Source organism: Sorex araneus, chromosome 6 (genome assembly GCF_027595985.1).
Source record: "Sorex araneus isolate mSorAra2 chromosome 6, mSorAra2.pri, whole genome shotgun sequence".
Classification (NCBI taxonomy): domain Eukaryota; kingdom Metazoa; phylum Chordata; class Mammalia; order Eulipotyphla; family Soricidae; genus Sorex; species Sorex araneus.
The window spans coordinates 67,625,237-67,648,466 of record NC_073307.1 but is presented as its reverse complement, the minus strand read 5'-3'; the positions used below and the strand labels follow the sequence as shown (position 1 = coordinate 67,648,466).

The following is a 23,230-nucleotide window of genomic DNA, read 5'->3' as shown; positions in this document are numbered from 1 at the left end:
ACTCAGTTATTTTTTCCCTCAGGCAGTGACAAATACCCATTTCTAAAACTTTATAAGATACTAATTCAAAAGGTTTATACTTAGAAAGATTTCCTTTCTAATCTCTGAAGTTGTATATTGTATACTTAATAAAATAAAAACTTCCAAGGTTATTTTCTTATAATTTAAGTTCACTTGATCACTTGTCACTTGTCATCCCGTTGTTCATCAATTTGCTCAAGCTGGGGCCAGTAACGTCTCCATTCATCCCTGTCGTGTGCTACTGTAGCCCAATGGCATCTGCTAGCTCCAGGAAGATGAAGAGCCTCAACCATTCATTCAGGGTTTTGACGAAGAAGTCTGACCATCTCGTTGGTGGGCGGCCATGTGGTCTTTTGACGTCCCATGAAATCCAGTTGGTAGCAGCTCTTGTCAAGCAGTCATCTCTGAATCGCATTATGTGTCGGGCCCATCAGATTTTCGATGCCTTGGCAAACGAGACAGTATCCCTGATTCTTGATTGTTGACGGAGGTCAGAACTTGGATTCCTTCTCTCACTTGAGTGAAATGTTATACTCCAAGTGTAGCTTTTTTGATTCCTCTTTGGGTTACCCAAATAGTGTTCTCATCCTGTTTTTGTAGGGCCCAGGTCTCTGAGGCATATGTTGGTGCAGGAAGAACTGTGGAGTTGAAAAGATGTGCCCAGAGCCGGAGGTTCTTCATCCTCTTAACCACTTCTTTGACACTCTTGAAGCATTCCACGCCACTCTCTTCCTCCTGCGCAGTTCAGTTGCCAGGTCATTAGTCATGTTGAGTTCTCAACCCAGGTACACATAACTGCTGCATTCAGAGATGTTCATTCTGTTGAGGGAAAATGGAACATCAGGAACTAGTCTGTTTCTCATAAACGTTGTCTTCGTGAGATTCAGCTGCAGTCCGACCTTTCCACACACATGGTTGATGTTGGTCATCATTCGTGCCTCTTGACTGATATTTCGTGTTATTAGAATGGTGTCATCAGTGAAGCGGAGATGGTGTAGTTGCCGACCGTCTATCTTCACTCCCATTCCTTCCCAATCCAGTCATCACATGCTGTTCTCGAGGGTGGCACTGAAGAGTTTCAGTGAAATGGTGTCGCCCTGCTGAACCCCTCTCTTTACATCGATGATCACTTCTTTGTAGAATGCTGAGATCCTGGTGTGAATGTGTAATATAGCTCACAGAGTATCCTGATGTACTGAGTTTGAACACCCTGTTTGGCTAGGGCTTTGATGTCTGCTTCAGTCTCAACAGAATCAAAGGCCTTCTTTAAATCAATGAATGTTAGAGCGGCATCTTGAACTCTCACGAAACCTCAATGAGCTTGGTCACTGTGTGGATATGGTTGATCGTGCTGAATCCTTTTTGGAATCCAGGTTGCTCACATGGTTGTCCTTCATCTAGTGTTCTGCCAATCCTATTCAGGATGACTCGAGTGAATAACTTGTAGACGACAGACAACAGGTAGATCGGGTGATAATTGCCAATATCATGGATGTCTCCCTTCTTGTACAACAGGATGGTCCTGATAGTTTTACACTGGGTCGGAACCTTGCATTCATACAGGTAGCATGTGAAGAGAAGAGCCAGTGTATTGACGAGTACTGGTGGCAGATTCTTCAGGTGTTTGGGTCTGATCTTATATGGACCGGGTGCTGTACGCGTCTTTACTGATGAAATGGCGTGTTGGATTTTGGAAGGGAGAACACTGGGAATGACATATCCATCCTGCAGAATTTGGTATTTGGGCAGATGGATGTGGCTTTCAAAGAGATCCGAGTAGAAGTCGTGGATAACCTTCTCCATTGCCCTTCTGGAAGATGTGATAGATCCATCAGGACATGGGAGGTCAGTCATCTTGGTCTTATAGTTGGCGAAGGACAGGCGGGTGTTGTGGATACTTTTCCCAGCTTCTGCTGCATTGACCAACACTGCTGCTCTTCTCTCTTTGAGGTCTTACTTTACTGCTTCTCTGCACAGCTTTGTGAGCTGGGACATTAGCTTGTGATTGCCTGAGGCTTGAGCCAGACCACGTTGGCAAATGAGCTCAAGAGTTTCTGAAGACAGGCGACTTTTTGTGGCATTCCTTGCACAATCATGGAGGTGCTGAACCAGTTGATCGTATTCCTCGTTGATTTTGTTAACAATGGCATCTTCCCATATTGTGCAATAGTGTCAAAGAACTCCCAGTTGATGGTCATGCTGGGAGTTCTCTTAAACTTTGCAGCCCTTTTTCCCTGCTCCGTGAAGTAGAATTTCCCATGAAGGATATGGTGGACTGATCCCATTTGGAATTTTAGGACAACAGTGAAATGGGTCAGGCTAAACTGTTGATTGAATATTATGTCAATTTTGTTGTGGAAATGTCCACTGGGAGACTCCCATGTCCAATATTTAGATTTGGCCTTCTGGAACTATGAGTTACCATGGATGGTCTTGGTCGACATGATCAACTCAGTCTCTTATCCTGATGAAAGATGTTCATGACCTATTCTAGGCCATGGGTCCCAATGTGGAGTTTTTCAGGTGACCTTCTAGGTCCTATCTTGGCATTAAAATCACTGACAATGACCTTGTAGAAGGTGTGGTCTTCTTTATAGAACTTCTCCAGCTCCATGTAGAACTTCTCAATTTCTTCTTCGTCATAGTTGGATGTTGGTGTGTAGATGACGAAGATAGAAACTACAGGCAGTGAGCCACATCTATTTAAACATAAGTGTCTGATTCGCGCTGTTAGGCATTCGAACGAATCAATACTCATGGCCAACTCTGCATGAGTGAAGCCACACAGAACCAGGTAAACCAGGTAACATGGAACTTTGTGACCTTGGACTCTAGGTGCAATGGGACCCGGAAATAGAGATCCTCTGCCTGCTTCCACCAATCTCGGGTGACCCAGGGGTCACACCCGTAAGACCCACCCTCCCAGTGCCAGATAAATTCCTCATCAGCCAACCTCCACTACACAACTGCCACCATGCTCCATGCCGTTTTCTGGACACATCATAAAAACTTCCTACCCATTTTCCATCATTACTGCACCATATTTGACAGGGCTCAAATATGGTGTGAACCATAGGAACACCTGTAATGGTGATTAGGGGCCACCCTAAAAACCTCAATCCCTCTCGGAGATCCAAGCAAACTACCGAGAGTTTCCTGCCTGCATGGCAGAGCCTGGCAAGCTATTCATGGCATATTTGATATGCCAAAAACAATAACAACAATGGCCCTCATTCCTGAAAGAGCCCCCAGTATGGCCCTGTTAAGAAGGACAAAGAAGGAGAGGCTGATAAAATCTCAGGACCAAACTAGGCTGCCAAAACGAAGAAGGACTAATATGACTGTTTGCACTTTTAATGCACGTACACTGGCATCGGAAGTATCCATCGCGGACCTGATGGTGCAAGCGCAGAAGACCAAGTATGACATCATTGGATTGACCAAGATGAGAAGGCATCGAACACATCACACCGTTTTCGACACTGGAGAAGAACTGTTCCTCAGAACATGCGACAGTAGAGGCGTTGGTGGTGTCGGTGTCCTTGTCAACATGAACATGGCCATGAGCATTGATAATTTAAGTTAGTAATGCAAAATACTTTTTTTTTTTTTTTGCTTTTTGGGTCACATCTGGCGATGCACAGGGGTTACTCCTGGCTCTGCACTCAGGAATTATTCCTGGCGGTGCTCAGGGGACCATATGGGATGCTGGGATTTGAACCCGGGTCGGCTGCGTGCAAGGCAAACACCCTACCTGCTGTGCTATCTCTCCAGCCCCCGAGCATAATACGTTTTATATAGTTATTTTGTATAGCTATAACTATTATCCAAGGAAAGATAGTTCTTTGAACTGGAAGAACTTAAGATATTTCTATAAACAGTTTTTTTTACCACAGATTTTTTTCATGATTTCAAATACAGAAAAATAAATGTTAATTATGCTCAACAGTGCGTTATGGAGATTTACAGTGGATGGAAGACAAGGACACTTGTACATATAAATATTAAATATTTATATGTACATAAATATTTATATTTATATAAATATATATAATATTTTTATATTTTATATATTATATTTATATAAATTTATATATGTATATAAATATTTATATTTAATTGTAGCTATTAAAGTGTAGGATAATGACTACATAAATTTTCTTTAATGAAGCACCTATAAAACAGCATAGAAAATGATAAAACTATGTGTTTATGTTAAGTAAGAATTAAATAAAGAATTCAGAAGGAGTAGGGTTCCAAGTTAAAATGGTGCTATGGATTCTACTGCTTTTCTTTTTTTTCTTTTTCTTTTTGGGTCAAACTTGGCGATGCACAGGGGTCAATCCTGGCTCATGCACTCAGGAATTACCCCTGGCGGTGCTCAGGGGACCAAATGCGATGCTGGGATTCGAATCTGGGTCGACTGTGTGCAAGGCAACTCGCTGTGCTATCACTCCAGCTTCTCTACTGCTTTTTAAAAAAAATCTCTTTTATTTTAGATGATATATTTTGGCAACCCAGAGTATTATGTGGGTTCCTTATTTGTTTGCTTGTTTACTCTTTCCTTTTCTGGGATAAATAAATTTAAAATTATAAGCAATTTTGCCTACATTGTTGAAGATGAAGGAACCCTGACATGTATGTTGTAATGCTTTATTGCTTATTGTTTTCCTATAAACAGTTTTTATTCGATTGGTAATATCAACATCAAGCTCTAACTAAAATGACATGATATAAAATATGACGTGGATTTCGGCACATAAATATAATATGACTAAAACTCCATTGTTAAAATAGTTGTAAGTCATGGTGTCTACATTAAGATTGAAAAGAAAAAATAAATGTAAGTTGAAACATAGCAGATGTGACACACCTTATATTGATAATTTCAAACATTTAAAGTTCTCATATAGCTTACAACTTTTACTTATTGTGCACATTGTTCTTGTCAAATATACTCAGTAAGTTTTGTGTGTTCTATATATTGAACTTATATTTTAATAATATAACCTATGGGAATTTTGAGGTTTTAAGTTAGGCTTGTTTTCTTCAAGATTTGCCAATTTTGGGCCGGAGCGATAGCACAGCGGGTAGGGCGTTTGCCTTGCACGCGGCCGACCCGGGTTCGATCCCCGGCATCCCATATGGTCCCCCAAGCACTGCCAGGAATAATTCCTGAGTGCAAAGCCAGGAGTAACCCCTGAGCATCGCTGGGTGTGACCCAAAAAGCAAAAAAAAAAAAAAAAAAAAAAACATGATATTTCCATATTTATTAAAAAAAAAAAAAAAGATTTGCCAATTTTGCAATCCAGGAGAAACTATAGTTTGGGAAAACTCTGAACTCTTTGGACAATCCTGATTTACATAGGAGTAGTGCCTGCAATTTGTGATACTACTAGGATTAGTTTTATTTCATTTTTTTCAGGGCCACTGGACGTAATGTATTCACATATCCTTGAATTTTAAATTTGTTCACTGGAATCCTTTGAATTTTAGCTTACTACTCTTATTTTTTTAATTATATATATATATATATATGTATATTGCTTTTTGGGTCACACCTGATGATGCACAGGGGTCACTCCTGGCTCTACACTCAGGAATTAGCCCTGGCAGTGCTCAGGGGACCATATGGGATGCTGGGAATCAAATCTGGGTCGGCCGCATGCAAGGCAAACGCCCTACCCGCTGTGCTATTGCTCCAGCCCTGCTTATTATTCTTCTTTTCTACTCCCCATCGAAGTGCTTAAAAATGCCTATTTGTTATGTTTTTGCAATTATATTTATATTATTCTTCATTACATTTGCAATTTAGATACTCAACAAATGGGTAGCAAATAATTTTTTATTGTGAAAAGATTAGACAAATTAAGAAACTTATGTATGTTTGAAATTCTAATTTTAGGTTTTACAAGGGATTATAAAATCCTTCAGAAAAGAAAATATGTGAAATAAGTCATTTTGAATGATAAAAAAAACCCTCTTTGGCAGCCTTAATTATTTAGATCTGATTCATAAAGTGAGACCAATTTTTTTCAGCACTGTTACTTTCTAATTTAACTGAAGCAGATATATTATTTTACGTATTTGTCAACAAAATTTTGCTAAATTTACTTATTATACCATAATGTGTTTAGAAAATTATTAGTTATTGTTCAAAGGGCTTTTACTCTTGATTTGAAAAAAATGATAATGCCTGGATTTTTATTAATTTATTTAAAAATGTATCAGAATACTGAATTCTGTGTTAATTTATGAGTTATGGGGAATAATTTAATCTATTTTAACTCAAATTTTGGGCTGGAGTGATAGCACAGTGTTTGGGCCTTCGCCTTTCACGTGGCCGACTCGAGTTTGAATCCTCTGCCCCTCTCGGAGAGCCTGGCAAGCTACCGAGAGTATTGAGCCCGCGTGGCAGAGCCTGGCAAGTTACCCGTGCGTATTGGATATGCCAAAAACAGTAACAAAAAGTCTGTCAATGAGAGACGTTACTGATGCCTGCTTGAACAAATTGATGAGCAACGGAATGACAGTGATCACAGTGAGCTCAAATTTTATATATAGAGAAGCGGCCAGGCATTCTGGTGAGCAATGAGGCCTGGAAAATGCTCCGGACCCGAATTGGGGTCAGCAACACCGGGGAGCCGGACGGAGGAGGTGCAGCCAGCACACCTTCTCCAGATGGAGCCCTGGCTACACTGAGCAGCAACTAACACGGCTCCGGGATTCGGGACTGGGACACATCCGAGCCCAAATGTCTTTAGTGGCCACGCGACCTTTTCTAAAACCTGAAAACATACAATCTTTTAATGGAAAACTAATTATCAAATGCTTCCTTAGTAGGGTTATCTTGTTTGGGGGTATAACTCCCACAACAGTAGTGAGTTTTGTGTTGAAATATGGAACGTAATCAAGATAAAGAGAAAATGAAGTGAAATTCATCAGTTATACAGTTGGGGTGGGGGCGGGGGCGGGGGCGGGGGGTATACTGGGGATTTTGGTGGTGGAATATGGGCACTGGTGAAGGGATGGTGTTTGAATATGGTATAACTGAGACATAAACCTGAGAACTTTGTAACTTTCCACATGGTGATAAAATAAAAAAAAATAAAATAAAAAAAATTATATATAGAAAAAAGAATTGAAAGTATTTTTTAATGGTAATATTCAAAAGTAAAAAAAAATTGGGTTAGTGAGATAGGTCACTGACCAAGGCACATGTTTCAAAGCTGGCACCGGCCCTAGACACCTGCACTGCAGTGTCACCTTCAAGCCTTTTCTCTCAATTCCCTACCTCAGACAGAGCCACTATAAAAGCTCTGTGCTTGATACTAATGTCCTTTATATTTATATGCTGTGACATTTTAAGGGAGCAATTTTAGGTGTAAGGAAAAAAGAAGCAAAATCTATTGAGATTATTTTATATTCTCTGCTCATGCACATGCTTTACGTTTTCATTATCAGCATTTCCTAACAGAGGGTGTATTTATTATAATTGATTAATTTCTGCTGACACCTTATGATCACTCAGGTATAGTTTAAATTTGGGAATTGTAGATTGTGTTTGAAAGAATCAATGCAATGGCACGTGTTCCTTCTTGTAGGATCACCCAGGGTGGGCCAAGCCCTGCTGTGCCCTACCTCTTAATTCACCCACTCCTAAGGAACTGGAAATACTGAGTTTTCCAACATCTACAATTTTGCCTTTCCCTGAATATTTTATAGTTCATTTCATACAGTACGTAGTGCATCATTTAGTAATGCACATTTAAGAGTCTTCGTGGGCCAGAGATTTAGTACAATGGTAAGCGGTGTGCTTGCTTTGAAGTGGCTGACTGGGTTTATCTGACTAGGTTTATTATTCCCTGAGCCGGGAGTGAATCCTGAAGCACGGACAGGTGTGGCCACAAAACCACAGCACCCAGCTTCCCAAGCCCAGCTTCTCTTTCCTTTGTGTGAAAGCTTTGAGTAAACTTCAGTTGCTAGGGCATGTTACAGTGAATCCATTCACCTACAAGAGAAGCACATTGGTTGCTTCTCTTGCTTCTTTTGGACTTTTAATTTCGATAATTTTCTCAAAACACAGAATTCTACGTTGGTGATCTTTTTTTCTGTCACACTTCAAATATTTCACCCTAATCTCTCTTTTGTTTTGCATTATTGTCAGAAGCAATTTCTCTCTTTGTTCCTTTGAATGAAAGGTGTATTTCCCCTGTTTTTGTTTTCTCTGTGTTTGATTTTCAGAAGTTTGAAAATAATATTCTCTCAGGCATTGTGGTGCTCACTCCACCCAATCCCGAGATTCCGTGCCACTGCTGGTCTTCAGAAGCCTGTTTCCCGTCCCTGAGGGCACGTGGCCTGCGTGGGTTAGTGGATTCCGCTTTACCATCTAGTACTTGCAGGAATCTCTGGATCCAGGAGTCCAGAGACCGCAGGGATCTTTAGTGGAGTAAAGAACATTCTCTCATTCTCGAATGCTCCTCCTTCAGCTGCCAGGCTCCTGGATAGGCTGGGACTAGCCTTCGGCTTTCAGATGACCCTGAACAGCACTGCCCAGGTTCTTTTGGTGGCCAGAGGGCAGGCCACTGCCAGCCTGCCCCTCCAGGCCCTCTTCAGCTCTAGGGCGGTGCCCTTAGCACAGCACCACTTGAGCTCACTGCACTTCTGCAATGCCTGTTCTCAGCAGGGCTCCCTCATTTTAGGAACTCTTACAAATAAGGAAACAGCTCAAGGCCTGGGCAGGGCTCACTGCCTTGGAGGTAGTAGGGCAATGCCTGAGTTTAGAGTGAAATGTATAACCCCAAAGGTCTTAAAGAGAAGACTGTCCCCATTAGCCTCCGTGGGAAGGAAACAAGTTCATCTTAGAAAGACATCCCTTGCATGCAGCCGACCCGGGTTCGATTCCCAGCATACCATATGGTCCCCTGAGCACCACCAGGAGTGATGCCTGAGTGCAGAGCCAGGAGTTAGCCCTGAGTATCACCAGGTGTGACCCAAAAATCCAAGAAAAAAAAAAGAAGTCCATGCCTTTCCTATATGAAAGTAATGAAAGAGAAGGAAATGATTCATAATAATACCATTCACAATCACGCCTCAGAAAATTAAGTACCTTGGAATCAGCTTAACTAATGAGGTAAAGGACCTGTACAAAGAAAACTACAAAATGCTACTTCAAAAAATAAAAGAGAATATGAGGAAATGGAAACACATTGGGAGAATTTACATGGTCAAAATGGCAGTACTCCCCAAAGCATTATACAGATTCAATATGATCCCTATAAGGATGCCCATGGTATTTTTCAAAGAAATTGATCAAATGCTGCTGAAATTCATTTCAAACAATAAGCGCTCACAAATTGCTAAAGCAATATTGGAGAGAAAAGGATGGGAGGCATCACCCTTCCCAACTGCAAACTGTACTACAAAGCAGTAATAATTAAAATAGCATTGGAATAAAAACAGTCCTGCAGACTGTTTTTGTATTGGAATAATAGTATTGGAATAAAAACAGTCCTGCAGACCAGTGGAATAGGGTTGAATATCCTGGCACAAACCCTCAAATATGTGATCACCTAATCTTTGTTAATGGAACAAGAAATATGAAAGGGAGCAAGAAAAGCCTCTTTAGCAGGTAGTGGTGGCAAAACTGGATAGCTACATGCAAAAATAGGGGGGCTTAGATCTCTAACACTATGCACAAAAGTTAGATCAAAATGCATTAAATACCTCAACATCAGATCGGATTCCATAAGGTACATTGAAGAAAAGGTCAGCAAAACTGTCCACGATATTGAAGCTAAAGGTATCTTCAAATATGTAATGCCACTGACAAAGCATGTGGAAGCAAAAATAAACAAATGGGACTATAAAGAAGCTTCTGCAAATCAAAAGAAATAGTGACCAGGGTACAAAGACAGCCCACAGAATGGGAAAGGATGTTCACTCAGTGCCCTTCTGATAAGGGGTTAATATCAAGGATATACAAGGCACTTGTTGAACTCTACAAGAAATAAACATCCTGTCCTATTTGAAAATGGGGCGATGAATTGGACAGAAACTTTCTCAAAGAGGACGTTTGAATGGCCAAAAGGCACATGAAAAAATGCTCTTCATCACTAATTGTAAGGGAGATGCTGATCAAAACAATGAGATATCATCTCACACCACAGAGATTGGCACACATCCTAAAGAACAAGAGCACCCAGTGCTGGCGTGGATGTGGGGAGAAAGGGACTCTGGTGCATTGTTGGTGGGAATGTGACTGGCCGAGTGTTTTTGGAAAACAATATGGGCCTTTCTCAAAAAAAAAAAAAACAACTAGAAATTGAGCTCCCACTTGACTCAACAATATCACTCCTGGGAATATATCCTGGGGTTCAAAAACACACAGCAGAAACGCCACCTGCACTCCTATGTTTATTGCAGCACTATTCACCATAGCCAGAATCTGGAAACAACTTGAATGCCCAAGGACAGAAGAATGGATAGAGAAACTATGGCACATCTACACAAAGGAATACTATGAACTTGTTAGGAGAAATGAAGTCATGAAATTTGCCTTTAAATGGATGGATATGGAGAATATTATGCTGAGCGAAATGAGTCAAAAGGAGAGGGACAGATACAGAATGACTACATCCATTTGTGGCATATAAAAAAAAACATGTAGTAGCAGACTAATATCCATGGCCAGGGAAAATAGGGGCTAGGAGAAGTGGTCAGTGGTTGGAACTAATCACAAGTGTGTGTGTGTGTGGGGGGGGGGAGCAGAGGACATGTAAGATAGAGAAGAGATCAATATGACAAGTAATGCCTGGGAATGATCACACTGGACAAGATCTGAGGGTTAAGAGTTGATAAAGGAATATTCTGAGGGTTCGAAGTTGGTAAAGAGAGAGAAAGGGAGAGAGAGCGAGAGAGGCAGAGAGAGAAAGAGAGAGAGAAAGAGAGAGAGAAGAAAAGAGCCTACCGTAGAGGCAGGCAAGGGGTGGGGGATGGTGGGCAATGGGAGGAACCTGGGGCCACTGGTGCTGGGAAATGCACACGGTGGAGGGATGGGCGTTGGAACACTGTATGACTGAAATCAGTCATGAACAGGTTTGTAAGTGTCTATCTCACAGTGATTCAATAAAAAAGTAAAAGATAAAATAAAATCATTCATTAGGATCCCCATATTGCCCATATATTTTTTTACAGCCATGTCTTTAGTCATTAGGACATTGGCACATTAAATTGAATAATTTTAAATTTGTAATTTGGTAATTCCAACAACACTGCCATGTTTGAGTTTGATATTTGCTTTCCCTTCAAATTGTGATTTTTATATGATTTGTGATTTTTTTCTTCATAGCATAATAGAAAGAATTTCTTTAAATCAGTAAAGTGGTGTCAGACGGGGGTGAAGCGTCTTATGCTCAGGTCTCGGGTTTTTGTAAGCCTGTGTGTCCTGAACTGTGAGTTTCACAGGTGCTTCTAGTTCCTCCTTATTTCACTCTTAGGAAGAAAGAATACTAATTCAGATGGTGGATATTTCCTTCCCTGGGTCAGTTAAGCTCCAATATTTAGGTTCAGAAAAATAGAGCTGGTAAAACAGCTTCACCTGGGAAAAAAATTTGGACCAATGTAGAATGGCATATTTTCCTCTTTGCCCAAAGGAAACTTGAAGGAAGCACCAAAATATTTCCCTATAATGTTTAATATGGACTGGAGCGAGAGCACAGCGGGTAGGGCGCTTGCCTTGCATGCGGCCGACCTGGTTTCGATTCCTTCCTCCCTCTCAGAGAACCCGGCAAACTACCGAGAGTATCCCACCCACACGGCAGAGCCTGGCAAGCTGCCCGTGACGTATTAGGTGTGCCAAAAACAGTAACAAGTCTCACAATGGAGACGTTACTGGTGCCCGCTCGAGCTAATCGATAACAACGGGATGACAGTGCGACAGTGCTAATGTTTAATATAAACTCAGGTTGAGTTTCTGGGGGATCATTCACAGGCATGTGAATGACTAGATCCTTCTGTAGTTTTTAACTTCAGATATGTTAGACTTAAACTACATATTTATTTGTAAACACAAATTGTGGTGTTAATCTTGGGTTGTCGGTGAAGAAAAATGCAACATTCTTTTTATTCATGGCAAGAAGCTTAAAGGAAAAGTAACTGATAATAATGAACAAAATGCCAAATCTTTCTTTCTGAGCTGCGTTCAGTGACGCTCAGGGCTTAAGCCTAGGTCTGCTTGGGCTGACTCCTGTTGGTGCTCAGAGACCAAACTGTGTGCAGTGAAAGCTCTGTACCTCTGTACTCTGTACCTTTGTACTTGGGATCACTCCTGCTGGTGCTCAGAGACCAAACTGTGTGCAGTGAAACCTCTGTACCTCTGTGCTCTATGATGTTCAGCCCCACAGACAAGTACCTTTTATTTCATATTGGATTCATGCATTTTTCTCTTGAACAATAACAACATGCAATTTAAGTCAAGTAGTCCTAACAATGGTTTAATGAAAAGAGTCATTTGTAATAGTAAATTATGATATTTGTCCTTTCCCAATTAAATGAAAAAAATTATTACATTTTTTCCCTTTAGAGAATGACTTATATCCTCATGGGTTTACTTTGGGGATATATATTTTTATAACAATTCATCATAATACATACACCTTTTATATTGACATTAAATTCTGGATCTGAAGACACTATTATTTTTGCTGGTCTTTAAACATGAATCTATTTTCCTTTCTTTCTAGAACTTCTTTTGAATTACATATTATGATAAATGTCTTTAGTATTTTATATATTATATTTTGGTTTCCAATATTTGATTTCTGTCACATCCAGTAAATACCAAACATCTTTTGTATAAGCTCCCAGTCCTAAAAGGAATGATAACCATCTGTTTAGTGTTTTAAAATTCTCTTTGTAGAGTGAAATAATGGGATTTAATCTGAATATTAATGTGATGGTACCCTTAAGGTAAAAAAGATTTATGATCTTATGCTTATTATATAAAACCATGTTTGGCTTATTGTATAAAACCATGTTTGTCTACTAGAACATCCTTTCTCTCTAATGATATTTGATGTGTTTGTTAGATGATTATTTTGATATTACATTTATGGAATAGTTTTCTTATTTTAGTTATTTTTGCTGTTGCAATTTTTTTTTTTTGCTTTTTGGGCCACACCCAGCGATGCTCAGGGGTTACTCCTGGCTTTGCATTCAGGAATTACTCCTGGCGGTGCTTGGGGGACCATATGGGATGCTGGGATTTGAACCCGGGTCGGCCGCATGCAAGGCAAACGCCCTACCCGCTGTGCTATCGCTCCGGCCCCGCTGTTGCAATTTTTGAATAAGCAGACCCTAAGAAAATTATGGTCTTCTAAATTCTAAATATATTTTTAATAAATACTTCATATATCTATTTAGTCTAACTGGAAGCAAAGTTCAGTTGATTTTTAAGTACTTTGATTCAATTTTATTTTATGCTTTGTTCTTTTATTCTTTGTAGTCATGAAAAATAGAGATTGCATTCATAGTCAAGTATTCTAATATTTAAAATGTTAAATACTAACTAGACCTATAAAGAATTTTATCAGCATGCTACTTTGGGTTCATTTTATATGTTAGAGAGGCTTTCAGTGCTAGAGGAAACAGAAATATTTTTTCTTTGTGAGTAAGAACAGCTTCCTTTTTAAAAACTACAGGTCTCTTGAGTTAAAAAAAGTTTCTCACTCATTTCATACTGCCAAAGTAAATGATACCATCCAAATATTGAACTTGATCTTCAATGTCATGTAATCCAACCCTTTCCCTGCAGGCTGCTCAGTGCTATTCCTTCTAATCTAATCCAAAGGGAATTACTTCTCCTCATGACAATCCACCCCATTAGTTCTCTCAGACTATTACTATAACATGTGAAGTGTGTAGCAATGGAGATGACATCATACAGGGGATAATCTCTGACATTCATTTTTTTTTTCCTTTTGGGTCACACCCGGCGATGCTCAGGGGTTACTCCTGGCTCTGCACTTAGGAATTACCCCTGGCAGTGCTCGGGGGACCATATGGGATGCTGGGAATCGGAGCCCGGGTCTGCCACGTGCAAGGCAAATGCCCTACCTGCTGTGCTATTGCTCCAGCCCCTACCACCCATTTTGTTAAGGTCCATGAGAAATACCAGAGGTTGTCAAGTTTACATGGAGGTTAAAAAAAAGTATGCCAGTGAGGGTTTAGCCATGACATAGGCGACTGCAGTATTTTAAATGTTGATGGAGCTAGAGTGAAGGCTGTGATGAGCAGGGAGGGGTATGCCAAGTTCTAGTCAAATATTATCTTCTATAGCATTTAAGGAAATCAGTTTTCTTCCTTTTTGTAGGTGGGGTGCACTAGCTTTGCTCAGGACTTACTCCTGGCTCTGTGCTCAGGGAGCGCTCCTGGCAGCGCTCCTAGCCCGTGTGTGATAGTAGAGATTAAAACTGGGTTTCAGTGTGCTTCTGGCACCGGAACTCCTCCACCTCCTCCCTCGCCCCATGGCCAGGCCCCACAAAGCCTCCGACCCTGGGCCCCGAGGAACCCCCCAGATAGCGTAGGTTCTGGTGCCGACAGCAGAACTGTAACTGCCAACACTATAATAAAGATATTTAAAGAAAAATATGAACGTAAAAGTGAGGGTATTTTATGTGTTAGGGTGAAGAGTAGAGATTTAAACTTTCGTGGAGCTTTTTGTTTTTGGCATACAGAATTCGACATGTCGTGGAATAGCCAGGACAGCCAGGTGCAGGTTGGAGCTCAGAAGCAGAGTCGAGAGAGGCAGCTCAGTGGGAGCCCACCTGCCTTCCGTGTCTGAGGCTCTGAGTTCAATCCCCAGAACTGTAGAAGATGAAAACAAAACCCCAAATAGCTTAACCAAAAGGAAGAGTCTCAGCTGGAGCTATTCAGTCTGCGGTGTAGATGACACCATGGAGTTCACCTCAGCTGGTTGAAGCTAGAGGCCACTGTGTTAAACAAAATAACTCAGAGGGACAAAGGCAAAGACTGTCTGGCTCTGTGGTATATAGAGAAGCAAACCAAGGCAAGAGACAGTATCAAATAGTAACAAACACTTTGTCTTTGATTACAATGGAGAGGCTACTGAGTAGTCGGGAGAATTCAGCTGGCAAGGTAAGGGGCCAGGGGAGGTAGATGTGAGGTCAGTGGCATGGGGTTTCGGGCACTTGTGCTGCTGACTGTATTGTAATTCTGTAAATCAAAACCACAAAAACACTATTGTGACCATGGTACCAAAATTACAAAAAATAAAGAGGAGAAGCTCTTCATGCTCTATGCAATAAGGGAAGGTAGTAAGGGCAGCAGTGAAATTGAGTTAATGTGAGTTAATTCCCAAGTATAACGGGAACCCAAGTTTAGCAGCAATTTTGTGACCTATGAAACTTTCATTTCATGTTATGTATTTTATGTTGCGCAATATTGCCATAATTAAGGTGCTCTTGTGAATCAATGTAGTGCAAAGGAACTACTTTCATTAGATTATAGGCATAAAGCATGTGGCTTATTTTTTTTTCTTTTTTGGGTCACACCCAGTGATGCACAGGGGTTACTCCTGGCTCACATTCTCAGTAATTACTCCTGGCAGTACTCAGGGGACCATGTGGGATGCTGGGAATTGAACCCAGGTCAGCCGCATGCAAGGCAAATGCCCTACCCACTATGCTGTCGCTCCCCAGCACCTGTGGTTTACTTTTTTAACTCTGGCTATGGTGATTGGCTTAGTACCTGAACAAGTACATTTAAATTAATGAATTACATGACTCACTAGAACTCTAGGAAAATGACATGTTTTCCTCGAGGATAAAAATGTAGACACAGATAGATCAAGACTTGATAATATTGTTTGTTTGCTTGATCAAGCCTTGCATGAAGTCATTTCATTCCTCTAGTTAACTAGTCCCTGTGCCACCTTCCCAACTCCTATTTTTATTCGTTATTTGTAACAAAGAGCATTCTTACTGATATGTAAACATCATGCTATGCTGACTTTCACTGACTTTGAACCCCAACAAGTTAGAAACGTGACTTTAGCCTTAGATTGTATTTGTTTCACGTATTTATGTTTCCTGTAGATGCCTCTTGTGAGTGGCCACATCAGATACAGGAGATTTTGAAGCAGAAGACTGATGTATGTAGTGCTGATTTCAGTTTGCAGTCCTCTTGAATAAAATGTCACATTCATCTGTGTTTTTGTATTTTCTGCTAAGGGCCTCATACATAATGTCATTTTCAATTTGAAAATATATCTTACTATGAGTTCCTGCTCATCCAGATAAGCAGACTGTACAATAGTGATAGTATTTTTGATCACTTTCTTTTTTTAATCTCTAAAGTTTAAAGTAGTCGCAGGGCTTAAGTTATCTTGGAAACAAAGCCAGATTTCTTGTCGTCTCTATGCTGATTCAGTGATGGTCTTTTGCTACCTTTGGGACTGTCAGCCTGTCTGAGGTGCTGTGAGTCCACAGCATTCCCAGCAAAGGAGCGGGGCTGTTGGGGCAGCCTTTGTTCAGGGGCTTGTGGCCTCTCTAAGACTCCAGCTAATCAGACCCATGGGAGAATCTGTCACCTCAAAGGCCAAACTCTCGGTATCCTCTGTGAACCTAGAAGTCCTTGTTCTAGCCAGTTCTCTACTTGAGCATCTTCCCAAGAGAAGGGCTAACCCCATTTCTTAGTTACAAGCAAAAGTGCTTCTCTGAGATTGCTTCATTTACTTCTTTGCTTGAGACCTCTTCTCAGAATTTCCTTTGAAGAAAAGGGAGCCAAATTTATGATAGAAGTCTGACTGTGAGTAGAGAAATGTCCCTTCTGGTCTTTCACTGGTGAAAAGACAGAAGCAAAAATTTTTAAAAAATCAAGAAACCAAATAGTTTTCCACAATTATCTTACACATCTCTATTTTCACAACAAATATTAGCTCATGTTGTATTCCATTAATGTTGTTTTACTTATCTGTAAAATTCTCACATGTACTATATGTTCAGGAAATATTTTTAACTTTATGCTATTTAAGTTGACTTTAGTAAACATTTATAACTGCCAATCCTTAGTTCTAACATTTTTACACACATGCAATTTGTAGATATCTTAATGTTTATGATTTTTCTAAGATTTAATTTAGCTACTTTGACTATTGATGATGGTCATTTATATTGTACAAGATATATTTCATTAATAATATAAATACAAACTTAAATATATCAATATATATATTTTAAAAAAATCATTTATGCCCTTGTCAGAAATGTATATTATTGTGATGTGCTTTACTTTTGTTGACCTACAAGGATTTGGTTATTTCCTGAAATTCCTCTAAAAGTAAACTTTATGAAATTATGAATTGTGTGACCTCTAGCATGGTGGCATATAATTAATTGTCCAAATTTGCACACTTACAAAAGGGAAGGGAGACAATCACTAATTACTACAGCTGTCTCAGGCAGTTTGAAGGTATGGTTTCTCTACATAAAAGAAAGAATGTATTTTCATGTGACATCATCAGATAACTTAGTTTTGACTTGATCAGCTATAAGGGGAGTATTTTGAAGAGTTCTAAGCTGACGGCAGCCCAATATATATATTTCTAACGTTAAGATGGACACTTGGTGAGTTTACCTAGTTTAACTTGTGGGAAATTTTAATAATGTGATCTAACTCAATATTTGGGTCATACCACATCTCACCTTAATATATTGCAGCACTTTTGCTGTGCTTTCTAATGAATTTCAGCCATGTTAATGTGCCACTTTGTTCTAATGGCTCTAATGACTGAAATTAGTGCCAGACAATGAGCTTGGCAGTGACAGCATAAATGCTACTGTCACATTTTTCTTTTTACTAACTTTGCATTTATTTTAGCCAATGTACAGTTAATTCACAGTGTTTTATCTGAAAAGCATTCTCAAATTCCTAGCATGATTATTAGACTTTTAAGGAACCTCCATTAGTGATTTTTTGACACATGCATATGTAAAGAAGGGAAGTCATATTTAAATTTTCAATGAACTCTAATTGCTAGTCTTTGCAATTCTTCAATATCACTTGCCGAGTTAAATAAATAGGTCTTGGTTTGAAGTTGAAAAGATTTGCTCAAAGGGAATCTTCGAACAAAGAGAATCTATGAGTCTAAAATAAGTTCACAGTTTTTGTTAGCGACTACAATGATGATTGACTTTAGGCACCTTCCTGCCTTGCCCAGTGCTGTATCTTTAGCACCTAAAAGCATGGCCAGCATGTAAAAGGCAGCCACAAAATACTTGTTTAATGAATAAACAATATTTTTGTTGTTTGCTTCAAGAGATTTATGGCATGTATTTTTCACTCTCAAGTATTCTAAGTTTAATTTGCAATTACAATATTCCTGTTGTATTCTGTAGGGTCTTGTGAATCCTGGATTACCATATTGATTTCATTAACTAAAAAGGTTGATGAGATTGTAATTTGTAGTGCTAGTATAACTTGTTTCAGTAGAAAGTTTTTCTCATTCTTTTGGCTATATATTCATACCTCAACTTTTTGAGATTTGCTTTTTGCTTTTCTTTGTCAGCTAAGCAAATAGATGATGTAACCAGATATCTCCTATTAACTCTATTTATGTTTTAATAGGATAATAGTTTCATTAATTTGGTTATCCAAGGTTGTCAATATTTTTAAAAGTTTAGTAGCTCAATATTAATAATTTTATACCATTTATACCATGCCCAGTAATGTATCTGATAGCTAGTTTCTGAAAGAGAGGCTATCTATCTATCTATCTATCTATCTATCTATCTATCTATCTATCTATCATCTACCATCAATCTAATAATAACTTGGACATATCATGGAAAATGGTAAATATGTTCTCTAGTGTTTTCAGGCTCAGCCTAAACTCATTAGTCTTAAGTAGTTTCAGTATGGATCAAAAACATTTTTTGTGAAATAGGAAATAATAATAGTAGTCATCAAATTCATCTTGCTTTCATGCTAGCATAATAAATAAGAGTAATTCTTTGAAGCATATTTTCATATTAGTACTAGTAGCTTTATCTGAGACAGTATGGGATTGACAGTATGGGAGTCTTGGACTCCAGCTATCATCATTTACTTACAAAATAACAAAAATGGGCACTGTCTGTCATCCCGTTGTTCATCGATTTGCTCGAGCAGGCACCAATAACATCTCCATTGTGAGACTTATTGTTACTGTTTTTAGCATGTCGAATACCCTACAGGTAGCTTGCCAGGCTCTTCCATGTGGGTGGGATACTCTCAGTATCTTGCCAGGCTCTCTGAGAGGGGTGGAGGAATAGAACCAAGATTGGCTGTGTGCAAGGCAAACGCCCTACCTTACTGTGCTATCGCTGCAGTAGAATTTTCTTTTCCTATACAGTGGTCCTATGGCAAGGATTTTAGAATCTTTGTGAAAAAATAGAGTTTTATTAAAATGAATTCATGCCAGTACACTTGGAAGAAAGTCAACTAGCTTTAAAAAAATGTTACTGATTGAGAGTATGTGGTGATGAGATTTCCCATACTCCGCCAAGGATCCCAACACCTCTCTCTTCAAATTTCCCAACCCTGACTCAATTGTGTGGAAAAACAATTAAAAACTCTTTAATTAATTATTAATTATCTTGGTAACAAAATAAATTGTTTTATATACTTTTTTGTGCAGTAAAATAGTTAGGTTACTGTTATCCTTTTCTTGTAAACAAGAGTAGGCAAGGATGTCATCGGGTTCAATTGTGTAATGTTTTGGAATTCTGTGTGGATTTTAGTCATAACTTCAATGCAAAAAGGAGAGCTGAGTTAAAATTTTATTTTTTCCCCCACCACTAAAGGAGAATAATATAATAGAGCAGAAATTCCACAAGGTTTTATTTTAGTCCATAACAACAAATATATTTACGAAAAATGAGAAACAAGTCAACTAGTTTTAAGAAAATTAATGCTACCACAAGGAAGAGCTATACAGGTGTTCAGAAAGACTATCTATGACACCAAATCCCCCTTTATATTAAAGTGTCATAAGATCTGTGAAGAACATGAAAGTATGGCAGCCTTAATAGTGTCATATTTTAATTCTGACTGAAGGAAAGTTTAGGTGGATTCCAAATAGATGAATGAGAGCAAAAATAAAGTGTACATTATTATTTAAAAAAATTTACAATGTAAATTCAATAATTTTATGAGTCTCAAAATTATTTTTTTCTCCTTATGTCTTTATTCAAGTAAGCTTGGGTACATAATCCCTTGGCATTTATAAATAAGATGAAAGAAAAGAAAAGAAAGCAATGCTTGTATGTATTTTGACTGAAAATGTAAGCTGTTTTCTGCTGTTTGCATTTCAGGTCAGGTGCTCCGGTTAAAAATGTTTAGAAAGGATCATGGATCATGGATGACGATGTTCTTCAGCACAATCCTCTTCCTCTTCATATTTTCTCACATATACAACATGATTCTACTAATGGATGGGAACATGGGGTAGGTTATCTTTCCCCTTTCTATTGTGGTGAGTGTTATGTTTGAAATGGAATTCATGAAGAATTATGAGTTCGTAGTAGCCTAAATATTATTCACAAATATTCTACCCTAATATGAATAATATGTGCATTTCTCTTAAGACACATAGGGAAAATGAATCTTTTTTCCATAAAACTTTTTACAATGCTTTTATTGCATTTATTTATCTCTGTGAGTGTTTTGAGAGCAGGTACATTAGAAGGGGCAGTCAGAATGATTGTATGAGACTCAGGCAATATTTCTGACTTGCTTATTACAAGATTACAAGATTATTAGAGTAAGGCTGAAAAGAAGGCCTCCAGGTTTGCAATTTCATTGTTCTATCTAAAATGCCTGCTAAGTCAAAAAATATTTGAAAAGTATTTTTAAAACTCACTCGATATTGTGAAAAGAAAAAGCTTTATCAAAATGAGTCATTTTAAAAGTAAGTTATCCTGTATTAAGTCCAGGATAATATAAAATCAATAATTAAATTACATGGATAACTACTTTAGCACAAATAAATGGTGCATTTAAAAACTTTCTGTAGTTCTTGATTTGTTTTAATAAGTTTAAAGGCTACAAAATAAGATCATCTTGTCCTAGAATTAAGAATTATAGTAGTAACAAAAATAAATCACTTTACATAGTGTTTTTGTTCAGTAAAATAGTTATTATAGAAGGCTTTAATCTATCCTCAGTAAATTGGATGGCATACTGTTATCTTTCTTTGTGGGGGGTAAATCAAAGGTAGAGAAGATTGTTAGCAAGTCCATGGTTTAAAGTTCTGGTATTTTGTACTAATTTTAGTCATCATTGTCCAATGCTGAAAAGGATAGCTCAGTACACATTTTACTCATCCCGCCATCAAACGGAAATAATAATGGTAAAAACAGAAATTTCACAAGAGTTTAGTTCATAACAAGTGGTAAATTCAAGAACATGATTTAGATAAAATATTCAGGTGTTAGGAAGTTGTTAAATACTTTATCACTCATTGGACTGAAATAATATCATTAATTCCACTTCTATTTCCATATAGTAGAGTCACAGACTACCCATGGCTAATTAAAAGAACCCTCAGCCTTAGAGCAGTGCCTTAGTGATGGAGAGAGTGGTACACTTGGAATCAACTAAAACAACTAAGAGTTTCTCTGAAAGGTGTTAATCACTCTGAGCAGTGGGACCAGAAGGGACCAGAAGATACATTGAATAATATACAAAATATTATTATATATATTATAATACATAAAATATATCCTATGCTCAAGTAGAGATTTTGTCCAATTCTATTTTTTTTTAATGTGGAGCTAATAAGGTTTATGCTAACTAGAAGTTAGGAAAGAATCATATTTGAAGCAATTACTTTAAGGCAATAATAAAACATTCAATAGCTAATAGTAAGTTATATACTGTAAAACATTCAATAGCTAATAATTAATCTGGCCTAAATGAGAGCTAAGAGCACCAGGTACAGATTGTCTGAAGTTAATCTTACAATGGCTCTGCAGTAGGTACTTTTATTATCTCTGTATTACAGCTCAAGGAACTGAGAGCTACAGATATTTTATTTCATGTGTATGAATATGTTATAAATTGAATTCAGAAAATCAAGCCTACTTTAGGCTAGCAAATTTAGTTGATGGTTAATTTTGCTGCTCAGTCACCAAATGCCTGTTAAACTTTATATTTTTATCTTTAAGGCTGAATTTGAAGGTTAAAAGAAGTACAGATATGTACAGAAAATGAGACATATATACTAGAATTTATACATATCATTCTTTACTAAAATTGAGTGTAATTCTCTCTATTTCCAGGCTAAATACAGCATTATTTCCAGGCTAACTACAGTATTCCATAGTCTTATATAATTACTGAACTTTTTTTGTCAATATGTCTTCTATTTGTTGGAAAACAAATAGCTTAGTTTCACAGATAAAACATTACATTGCTACATATTAAATTGCTATTAATGATGTATTAACAGCTTACATAATAAATGCCATTTGAACTAGTCAATCCTTGAATATAAACTTTTAGAGGAGATAACATGTACAATTTTGCTTTTGGAATTCTCTAATCTGTACTGACTTATCTGAGGCATTGCCTTATACTTGTCGGCCTAGAAATGATGACGCTATTGGGTGCACAGAAAGGACATGGGCACACAGATGGATGAGACCTGGTGTGTATTACAGTATTGCTGGTGGTTGAGGGGAATTCAGGATTCTGTGGAATATGACTTGCAGTGGGAATTCCAACGTGTCCTGGTTGGTGGATTTCTCTAGTGATCTAGAACCATTATTTTTGTCTTGTTTTGTTGTTTTGGCCAAACATGGCAGTGAGCATGGCTTGCTCAGGGATCAATCTTGGTGGTGCTTAGTGGACACTACGGGGTGTCCAGAAATGAAACCAAGTTTGCTGCATGCACGGAGAACACCCTGTCTGCTGTACTATCACTCTGACCCCTTTAGAACCATGATTAAGAGGGTTTCAAGGATTTTCTTTGATGGCTGGAACTATGTTCAAGTGTTTCAGAGTTAATTCTAAGGTAAGTGGTTTAAAATTCTTTTTTAGTATAATTTGCTCCCCATTTTGTGATTAGGAATAAATTCACAAAGAACAGATTAGAACCTTAAGAATTTTAGTCAGCTGACTTGATTGCTCACTTCTGTCAAGTTGCCTG

The 23,230-nt window shown here is 38.4% G+C and overlaps 1 protein-coding gene across 1 annotated transcript in view; it reads left to right on the top strand.

Moving 5' to 3' along the window:
- Positions 1 to 23,230, top strand: part of TMEM117 (transmembrane protein 117) — a 530,514-nt gene that overhangs the window by 96,092 nt on the left and 411,192 nt on the right. The window contains exon 3 of the mRNA XM_055142141.1: positions 20,394 to 20,526. Coding sequence (XP_054998116.1) covers positions 20,394 to 20,526 — 133 coding nt within the window. The remainder of the gene's footprint in view (positions 1 to 20,393; positions 20,527 to 23,230) is intronic.